The sequence below is a fragment of the Quercus lobata genome, chromosome 5 (genome assembly GCF_001633185.2).
Source record: "Quercus lobata isolate SW786 chromosome 5, ValleyOak3.0 Primary Assembly, whole genome shotgun sequence".
In the NCBI taxonomy this organism is placed as follows: domain Eukaryota; kingdom Viridiplantae; phylum Streptophyta; class Magnoliopsida; order Fagales; family Fagaceae; genus Quercus; species Quercus lobata.
In genome coordinates, this window is record NC_044908.1 from 61,221,941 (window position 1) to 61,233,625 (window position 11,685).

Here is an 11,685-nt window from a genome sequence, read left to right on the forward strand (position 1 = left end):
GAAAATTGTTGGATTATTGAACTATTGACTAAGTGACTAAATATATTCAATTAGAAAACCTCATCAGTAGATTAAATTTTTGGGATTAAAAAGTTGGAGTGTTACATTTAGGCTCTGCAAATCATTGCCATGATGTCAAATTACAAGAGAGAAGTGCATATTTTTCCTCCATGATTGGAAGGCTTATTAAGAACTTGCTTGATGCATCTTTAAAGACTTATAAAGGATTATGTTAACAAGCGTTTTTAGGACAATTGTTAATAAACTATATTAAGAAAATTTTAACACAATTTTTTTGAGAAATATAAAAAGTTGATAGAAAAATTAATTGTTTTATCATTTTCTCATAAAATATTTCTAAAAATAGTTTCTAAACCAATGCCCTTAGGGCATTCATTAACCTTTACCATTTTTTAAATAGTCTTGACCCATGTGGGCTATAATATTGTTATTGGAGCTACAAATTGAGCTAACAGCATATACTGGTATACCCAGTATTAGAATGTCTTTGAACAACTATAAAGAGAGGTATACGTTTTCCAAAGTTTATAGGATGAAGCTAATAGAAGCCGAGCCAAGGAAACTCGTGCCTTTTGGGGCTGATTTTGCAGTTTGCAATGAAGCCGCACTACAAATGCATTAAGGAGAAGATAGAATGTGATAAATTATAAAAATGAAACTGGGATTCCCATCTCATACATCAATATGGGTGAATCGTCAAAACTTGAATGCTGCTCTTGAGACAAGTAATGCATATGCTCTTCATGATAAAATAACTGAAACTCTGAGAGACAATGGTGGTTATGATTGTTAAGATGGAGCATCAAAAACCGTTATTCAACAGTGCCTTCTACAAAGTAGGAGTGCTATTGCCTGTCACCTTCAAGGCAAGTTCTTCGGTACCATGATAGAGAAAACTCTTCAAGCATGCAAATGTTAATGCATACCACACGAGTGAAAACAGTGTAGAGAAGCTAGGTTTCTGTGGACAAAATCCTGAGCCATTTGCAAACTAAAATGGGTTAATTACCATTCAGCAAGCCCCTAATCAATTTATTTACCTTCCTTTGCCTGATGATAGTTCATGGATGCAAATTTTCATAACTTTTGATTGAGGACGTCGCTCTAACCAAAAACATTGATCTTGCAGCCCTTGCCCAGCAAAAAGAATCTTAGGGAGACTGATCAAAGTCGCATTCAAGACAATTAAAGAACTTTAAGCTATAGAAAATAGAGAGATGCTTTTGTACACAATATTTTCATAACAAATCATAGGTAGTTAGTTGTTATTGGTTCAAATTTGAACCTAACATTAAGATTACTTTTTTGCCCCAACAATAACAACTAATAACAATCTACTACTTAGAATTTGTTGTAAAAATGTTGTGAAAATGTTATGGCATATCATTTTTCTAGAAAATATGCCATGGAATCTAGCTTCAAAACAATATGAGAACAAAAGCTTTTACCAAAAAACAAAAGCTTCATTATAGAGTTGGACAGATTGGGTTTCCATTTCATTCATCTCTGATGGTAACTTTCTTTTATAAGTTCATTCATCTTTGAAAGTACTTCCACTGAAAGATAATCAAGCAATCCCAATAATCATTCAATGATGTAATTTTAAGCTTCATGCCTCCACAAGCTCTCAAGCTCCATGAAATAGTGAGCTTGAATCGCTTAATTAGAAAGAGAAATGCTCAAGAAGCATTGCTTACAAGCTTTTATGCCCTATGGACTTCTATATGCATTTACTATTTCCATGGATCACACTGATGCAGAAATAAGGATTACTTCTAAGCAGCATATAATTAAAAGACTAAAGTAAAAAATAAATCACATTGTATTCATAAACCAAAAAGGAGGGGGGGGGGGGGGGGTTGAAGATTCTTCACCTACATTGCGTTTCCCATGAGGTACCATGATACATGCTGCAATTTGGGAACAGATTGACTAATGTTACTGAGGAATTTCAAGGTCTGGTCTCCTGTCAACTACTTCTCCTGTTGAATCATCTGGAAATGCATCTGGATAGGTAGCCACAATCCTTGATTTCATGCTCCTATTAACAAGAGAGAGAGAGAGAATTAAATCACCAAATGGAACCAAAATCTGGATAGCCAAGAGACAACAACCATGAATTTGAACTTTCAAGTAAACAACTTGAATCAAGATTATAAAATAGATCTGGGACGATGCAAGAATAAGAAACTCGGCATACTTAGAGCTTCATAATCAACAGTATAGTTGCAAAACACATCAACTTTACAGTTCAATAGAAAAATTCAGACATTCTGGCAGTAGGAAATAATTCATATAAAAGAAATGAATTGCAGGGCAAAGATAAAGTTGGAGATTCACTCTGACAAAATATTTCGAAATGGATTGCAGCATAAAAGGCTGCACAAGACTTAATGATTCAACAGAAAATATACAAACTGAACTCATAATATCTTCATCCACACAAATTTGAATTAAAAAAAATTAAATGCCCAATAAAAACCTGCAACCTGCCACCTGAAATATAAAAATAGTTTCATGCCAATACACACAAATCTTCATAGATTTGAACAAATACAGGTCCTTTCCAAGAGAAGAATGAATATATGACTGGAAATCTTAAAGTTCTCTTAAATTATCAAAAAGCCACACCTTGTTTTCATGTTATTGAATTTGGTTTTTTGATTATTGACTCCATGTGTGCCTGAATTCAATTCCAATTTCAAGCATGAATGCACACATGCAGTAGATTCGGGCGTTCAAGACGCCATGCAAACTGATTGATTTCAGCCTGTTTCCTTGGTGATCATGGTTCACTTTGATGCTTATTCAGGAAAAAAAAGCACCTATGATATCAATTCAGTAAAGGTCTAATACACCACTAAAAACCAAACCAATCAATCAAATTACAATTTAATTTCTAATTATATTAGTATGCATGGAGATATTTTAAGGGAGATGAAAAAAAATCTTACAAATATTTTCACACATAATAAATTCTCCTATTTTTACATCCCCAACACTCAAGCCTCCTAATCTCTTGCCTCCCGCCACACATTTATCATTTCATTATTTTCTGTTCTAGTATCCTATTCATTCTTTATTCTTCTCTTTCCTTTTTGTTCTCTATTTTTATAAAGGGTCCTATTAACGGGTGCTTTAGGGCATTTATTAATAGACCACTTCAGGAAACTTTTAATACCACTATTATAGGAAATATAAAAAACTATCAAAAAAGTCAGTTGCTTTTTTCTTTTCCATAAAAAGTTTCTAAAAATATCTCCTAACCCAATGCCCTTAGGGCGTTTGTTAAATTTTCATTTTATTAATTCCCTTTTCTTTGACGTTCATCTTTTCTTCCTTCTCCCTTGTCTTCTCCATCCTCCTCTTTTGTTCTTCTTCCCTTTGTCTTTGTTACTGATTTTCTCTACTCTCTCCTCTCTATGTCCTCTTTTTTATCTCTACTGCTTCTGGACAGTTTTTGCCCCTCTTCATTGTAACCACTCACACTCAGACACCAGACATTGCAGATCACTTCCCTATTGCAAATCTCCATCTCCATCTCCATCTCCATCAAAATCTGTCATCCCATTCTAGATCTTTGCCAATCTCTGCCAATCTTGGTCTTCTTGGCCTCTTTGGTTGCTCTGAAATTACACAAACCAATGCACCACACCAATGGAACTTGAGCTTGGTACAGCTTATTTAGTAGACCTCCAGCACTGTAGTTCAGTTGGTGACTTTGGAAAGCTGACGAGGTCGGATCAGTTTTAAAATATCACTCAAAATCATCATAACAACCCACCCATGAGCAACCCCTAGTGTAGATATTTAAAGATGATAAATTTTCCTGAGAGAGTAGTTAATTTTGAACTTATCAAGAAAAAAAAAAGTTACTTTTGCCTTTCAGTTATATGAGAAACGTTACAGCATTCTAAGTCTATTATAGTATTCTTAGTTTTTCTTCCATATTTCTACACATGACTGCCCATATCAATAATGTGTTCTTATAGAATTTGATTCTGTTGCTGTGAGCATAAAAAAGGGTAATTGTTGCTTTGGAAATATTATGCTAAAAGAAGGGAACAACACTAAACAGACAAGATGCTAGGGAGATGAGTGAGAAATTGGTTTCTAGGTATCACACCTAGATTGGTTCACAATCACTGTAGAATTTCTTTGGCATCACATATGGCCTAAAGCATCACACATCTAATTTATTCAGCATCACGTGTCAGATTAAGGTTGCAGCACACAAAACTCAAACTAAGCTTTGCTTCTGAAATTTTTCAGAACAACTTTAGTAAAACCGTTACATCTGTATATATAGGCATCTAATGATTAAAACTAATAGGATTTCTTAGGCTTTGTCTTGTCAACCCAAACTAAATGACAATTAAAACCCTATAAAAACCTAGTAACATAATAAAACCTGAAATAAGACCCAATTGACCAAAACTTCAACCATACAGAAATCAGAAAATTAACTAAATACCCGACACTTTAAATTATACAAAACTAAATTAAAATGAAACCAAATTCTCACTGCCTACTTTAGGAAGACAAAAGAGTGAGAACATGAAGATGAGAGAGGAAAGGGAAAGAAGTAGGAAAGTGGGGGTGAGTAAATGGGTAAGAGTGGCTAAAGTGACAATGTCATTATATGTCATATGTCATTTATATCTAGAATACTTTTGTAACAGTGTCACTAAAAAATAACTGATTGCATTACATAATATTAAAGAATAAGGGTATTTTCAGAATTTTTTATGAAAAAATTGGTGATTGAAAGCTGACCAGGTTCTTGCTTAGTTAATAATAGATATACAAAAGAAATCTTGGACTTTTGTTCTAAAGTATGTGCAGATGCACACACAGACATGGTTTGGAAATTTTACAATTAGATGTACAAGGATCAGCTTGGGGTTCTGTAAGGATTCAACTTAAATTTTTAGTAGTAATCAAGTGGGACTTATAAAAAAAATTTAGAACACAAACAATATTCAGAACGCGTTCCAAGCTAAATGTGAGGGAAGAAACCATGAACTCTATAAATGTATCATACATCTAAAAAATTTAATTGAACAATCTCCAAATAAATTGTAAACCACATGTGTAATAGGCGACATAATGTTTTATGTTTTATATTATTGGTGATTGCACATGCACCTGGAGAGTCTTAAACTTACGATCTCACCCTCCTCCTTGCTTTTACAAGGGGCGAAGGTGTCATCTGAGTTAGAGCTCATCGGCATAGTAGGTGACAAAATTATTAACTATATCAATAATTATGGGCTCTTGCCCCCTTAGGTAAGTACAATTGTTATTGAAAAAAGACATATTCATGTACAAATGACAGAGAGAAGTCAAAAGAATTACATAAAAAAAATCTATGCAAAAAAAGACAACAACTCTATTGATTCCGAAATGAAGTTACTAGTAGTAAAGCTCCAAATGTGAAACCAATCAAATAAGGAACTAGTAAATATAGCTAACAATTAATTCCTTATACTAAGTTGAAACAATCAGCATGGAACAAAATATAAGTTCTAATCATACCGTAGTTTCTGAAATATGTAATCAAGATCTGACTTCATAGACCTCAAAAGACGAGTATTCCTCGAGAAGTCTCCAGAAACCTCTGAAAAGCAGTGCTCTGAATACTCATTAAAATGTGACAGTACTGCATTGCTATCCTGTAATCTTCCTAATCTGCAATTTGGAAAACCAAAATATAATCAATAGAAAGAAAAAGAGGCTGCCACATGCCAGTGCCATCCCCAAGTAAGCAACCACCAATCAATCTCCCCCCATCCCCAAAAACAATTCCAGCCAAGAAAACAAAGATAAAATATGCTTAAGTCTAGAAGCCTGCCACACAAAACCTTTTTCATTTTTCTTTACTTATCCAAAAAAAAAAACTGCAACCACCCTAAACATCCATTAGGTAAAACTAGCCTGGAGGTTTCAACAAAACAACCCAATTAACTGATCTTCAGGTTGCAGGTATAAATTCATCTAAGATTCCTGAAAATACAAATATGCAAGTTGGACTGCTCAGCAAAAGGAAGTTCCTGCAACCATATTTCCTATCTTGCTCTCACTTATCTCTTTTCCACAAAAGAAAAAAGGGGGAGGGGGGAGAAGGTTTGAAGATATTTCCCTTTTCACTATATATTGTTCCAAATGTATATTCAATATGATCTATTTGCATCTTTTAGATTAACCGCACTCAATGTGGGAATTTATGTATACATATAAAGTAAAGGTAATATTGAAGGGCACCTAAGGGGTACAACCTAAGTACACATGAAGCAAATAAATGGAACTCCCTCTCAAAGAGAAAATCTTAAACATAGGAAATTGAAAGTATAATTTGAAGGATAAAATTACAGTCAAAATTAATTACTAAAACTAATAGCTTCGTTTGTTCATCACAAACCTTATCTTTTATTATTGACCTAAGATTTGGCCATGAGGTTCATCATTGGTTTCAACTCATATCAACAACAAAGTATAAACACACTACAAATCTATTATTTACCATAGCGTCTGTCATACCTCATACTCTGATACTCGTCTCAACTATGCCTAAATCCCAACTATGTGCCAACATGCTGTTAGCTTAACTAAGAGCCCCTCTGCCATTTTTCACACATATCATTAAAAAAAATATACTTTGAAGTCTATCGTGGACCTCAGTTTTCTCACTCTGTGTCACAACATAGTTAGACCATGCCTCAAGTTCCAGTATGTGCCTAGCTGACAATCTACAGATGGTTCAGATGTTAACCTATAGAAACATGGCTAAACCATCAAGCTTCCCACATTTCTTCCTCTATTTTCTAGAGGTTTAAGTGTCTGTTCATCCAAGTAAATATATATCTCTTTCCCAGAAGCAATTTTTCCTAAAGATTTTATACAAACCTTTTAAATTAATATTCATCACTCACTCAAGTAATACCATTTTAGTTTTATAATGGGCTTATGGGTACTTTGTAAAATTTGGAATTTTTCATCTCTCATTTGAGTAATTTCTCTCTTAAGTTTCTAACAGAATTTGCTAGACTTGATCACAATCATAACAAAATTGTGATATAAACAAACAGAATATATTCTCATCCAACAATCCTTTCCTATATTTATACACACCATCTTATTCAACTTTGGCCCATGCACTGCCCATTTTACCACTAGTAAAAGAAGAAAAAAACAATTGTAATAGCCAATCAGCTCTGGCACAAGTGAAACTTCCGGGTGGGTGAGTCCTTGATTTCATTTGCAATTTAACCAATAATAAAATAAGCAAACATTAACTTAGAACAAGTTCAAATCCAGGAATGTGTACAACATGAATTGGAGAGAACCATTAACAAAAATTGAAAATATTCAAAAAGATTAATAATAGTATACAAGGTTTTGTTAACTTAAACATTAATGATTTGGGACAAAGTCTATGTTTTTGTTGTAATAGAAAAACAACATATTGTCTAACCGAGAGAGAGAGAGAGAGAGAGAGAGGAATGTACATAAGGTGCTGAGATTGCTTGAGGGAGTCCAAATCGTCAGCATTGATAAGGGTTTTGAATTCACGAGAAACCTCAGCTGAAGCCGCTCTTATCGCCTCTTTCTCCGTTTGCTCCATCTCCATTTCTCCACCTACCGATGATCAGACAGAAAGAGAGAGAGAGAGAGAGACGCTAATGATGAAATGAAAATTTGGGCTATCTATAAGGGTCTACATATTATTGGGCTATTTATTTGGTGGATTTAACAAGACCCAATAACTTGGAAAATATAAGGAGCTAGACTTTGGGCTTTTTGACGCTTAAGCACACAAATCTATAGCAATACTAATAATGTAGTAAAAATATATGTATATATATATATATATACACACACTATTAATAGCCAAAGTTTAGAGAAAATCTAACTAGATTTTAATTAGATTCTTAATTTTACATAATGTGTCCTATATAATTTTTTATTTTGTATCAAATGAATTATTGAATATAAAAATCGAAGAATCCAAACCCAATTAGATTCTAAATTGGATTTTAATTGGAGTCCAATTTTTCACCACGTGTCTATTTAAGTTTTATATTTTTGTGACAAGTGGATTATGGGGTGCAAAAATCAAAGAGTCTAAAACCAATTAAATTCTAAATCACACACATATATAATGAGAAACAATTACATATAAAAATGTATGATTTTAAAAAAGTATAAGTTAATACCATGTATAATTTGAACCTCTTCTATAAGAAAAATGTATAATTTGAACTATATAATTATAATATTTTTAATTATTTCCATGCATATACACAGAGCTACACGTGTGTGTGTATTAATAGGCAAAGCTTAGAGAAAGTTCAATTAGAATTCAATTTTGCGCCATGTGTCTAAATTTATATGGGGACCACACCAAAATTATCAACTTAAGTATGTGCTATGTGTCCATAAGGTTTTTAATATTTGTGCCAAGTAAGTTAATGAGTGCAAAATACTAAAAATCAAATATTAATGAACTATAATATATATATATATATATATATATATATATATATCACATATACTCAATAAAAATCATCACACAACAAAAATCACCACTATTCTATCTTATTAAAAATTAGGAAACAAATTATCATAAGTAGTATTAAATTTATGTAAGAATTTTAATAAGTGACTAATTACATTTACTTTTAAAAGAATAGTTTGACTAATTATTTATATTTTTATGATAAAAATTGTGTTTAATTTTAAATGTATCTATACATATGCATTAATGCATGTGTTATATGCTTCTTCTCCTTTTAATAATTTGACTAATTATTTATATTTTTATAATAAAAATTGTATTTAATTTTAAATGCATCTATGCATTTGCATGGATTACATGCTAATCTATATATATATATATATATATATATGAATAGGTAAAGCTAAAAAAAAAATCCAATTAGATTCTAATTGAGCTCTAATTTTGTGTCATGTATCCTAAAAGTTATCTTAATTTTGATGCACAGATACTTATTACACACTAAAATTGAAGGGACTAGGCAAAATTGAGCTATAATTTTGCGCCATTTATCCTAAAATTTTTCTTAATTTTGAATCACAAATATTTACTACACGCTAAAACCGAAAGGACCAGGCGTTAGAAACAAGAGAAAGATAAACCATGAAATTATTTAGAGGGGCACATGAGATACACGTCCATTGGCAGAACTAGGTGGAGAAGATAGCTACCTCTCTCTCTAACTCTAAAACCTTTGTAGAGATCTCAATCCATTGTGTGCAGGATCATTCGTGAGACAAAAACCATGACCAACTTCTCCATGAAATCGAATCCAAAAGGTTAATTTGTCTGCTAAGGCCCTGCCTCTTTTTCTTTTGATTAAATCCAAATTATACAAAATTTTAAGTTATGGTTTCAATTATTGTTAAAACAATCAAATAGCTTATGATGTTTGATTTGTGACAATTGAATTTTTATATTAAATTTAATTAATGGTTTGCTATATTTGGTTCTGATTTTGTGTTGTTTAAGTTAAGTGCAAAGGCTCTTAGCAAGAGTAAAAGAGGGAAATTGACAAACTGTCTTTTTTTTGTGCTAGGTTACCTGCCTTTGTTGTTTCCTCACTTTAAAGCCACATTTCAGACTTTGGAACACTTCCTTTAGTGTAAAAGTCGTGCCCTTTGAATTCCAATACCTTTATTTTCAATCTTTAATTTTTCAGTACGTTCTCACCCTTTAATTTTTTACATCATTCACTCTGGAACAATTATTGAAACTAATGCGTTTGTTCTTGGACCAATACAAAAGATATTGGTTCATCAAGATTGGCAATGTTTATATCTTTGTTGATATCCATCCTATTTATTTTGTTTAATATATGTTGACCGTTTCAAGTCATATATATCAATTACGTGGCAAAAAGATTTAAACTTTGTTAGGGATTGATTTCCATTATGCATTCAATATATTTGAAAGAATGTTTATGAAAACGAGTGAGATATATGATTGGCAGTAGTGGGTATTATAAAAGGATATATTTGTTGTGTCGCTGATAAACATTGTTCCCCGAAAATGATTCTCTGGATGCTAAACAAATCTATTATGAGAAAAATATAGACTATCTGATTTAGAATGGCTTAGATGATGGTGATGAAGATGATTGCAAGAGGTACCAACTCAATTCCCTTCAAAACAACATTCAATTCCACAGCTCTTAATTCTTTCCTATATATATTTCAGTCTTATGCTGTCTCTATTCATTCCTTGAGAGTTTTCAGAATGGAGTCTCTAAACATGAATGCCAGGCTATAGTCAAATCTTTTTTCTTAGCATTGGCCTTTAATTTTATCTCTTAAAAATTGCCTGCAAGATGTTTGTCAAATGCTTGACTATAAGATTTTTATGACATAAGGACTTTAAAAGTGTTTTTTTTTTTTTTTTTCCTAAGTTTTTTTCTAGAATCCTTTGGCTATTTTGTTATACTGATCTCTAAGGTTTGAATTGATGCCTTAAGAGATAAAGAAAACCTAAAAAAACTTCAATATGTTAGAGCTCCATTTAATTTAAATTGTCAACTCCCTCTTTAGTTATATTTTTGTGTTGTTAAGCATTTGAATGAGCAATTAGTCTATTGAGAATTACATGAGTCATTATTGGTAAACTTGAAACAAAACTTATGAGAGCATAATATCCATTGATTCGAAAATTTACATTTGCAATTCTAATATGGAATGTTTTCTTTTGACTTATTGTATCCATTTCAACAACATTCGTATCTTATTTATTTTATTTATGTGAGTAGAATATCTATTGTATTATGTGGACAATTGATTTGATTCAAAAATTTACATTTGCCTAATTCTAAAATAGAATGTCCTTTTTTGGCTTATTGTATTTATTTCAATGAATCTTCGTATCTTATTTATTTTTTCTTGCTTTATGGCCTGTTTGAATGGAGGGGGGAAGGAGGGGGAGTGAAGGGGTAGAGTAGAATTGGTTAAAAATAAGCTAATTTTGTGCTAAATCTACTCTACTCTACTCTATTCCCCCTCCCTCTCCCTCAATCCAAACAGACCATTAGTTTTTACATAGCAAATAATATTGATTGGGACAATTGCAAAATCATTCTTAATCATCCCTCCTCAAATAATAGAACCCCAATGGAAGAAATCAACAACGGATTATTAGTAGGATTATCACTATAGTTCATGTTGTTTGAACCCAAAACATACAGTAACATCAAACATTTCCAGGTCATGCAGCAACCTGGTTCGAAATGCTATTCTAAATGAGTTAAAAACAAACCATTGATATGGAATTGCTAGCACAAAACAAAGGTCATGCCTGAAAGAGTTTCAAGTTTCACAAATACAATGCCTACGAGTTACGACCCAATTACTACAGCATGTAATTGTAAAAGGTTTTCTTGCTTAGAGACAATTACTAAAGCTCCATGATTTAGCCACAACTGATACTAATTTGTTGTTTCTATTCTTATTTTGTTGGTAGGTTGATTGAAGTGACACATATACAAAATTTTCCAATGCATCACTTGAGTTAGCAACTATCCCTAGAAAATTGAGATCAAAGCACAATATATGAGAAAATCGGTGATAAATTAAAGTCAAGGCATAATCAAAATTCAAATTAGCCTCTAATTGTAGTTT

At 32.2% G+C, this 11,685-nt stretch overlaps 1 protein-coding gene across 1 annotated transcript; it reads right to left on the reverse strand.

Moving 5' to 3' along the window:
- Positions 1–1,397: 1,397 nt before the first annotated feature.
- LOC115992541 (kxDL motif-containing protein 1-like) lies at positions 1,398–7,707 on the reverse strand. Its single transcript, XM_031116747.1, has 3 exons — positions 7,530–7,707; positions 5,560–5,712; positions 1,398–2,062 (listed from the first exon to the last, which is right to left on the reverse strand). The coding sequence occupies exons 1-3, from the start codon at positions 7,649–7,651 to the stop codon at positions 1,960–1,962; spliced, it is 378 nt and encodes a 125-aa protein (XP_030972607.1). The 5' UTR covers positions 7,652–7,707; the 3' UTR covers positions 1,398–1,959.
- Between the last annotated feature and the right edge of the window lie 3,978 nt (positions 7,708–11,685).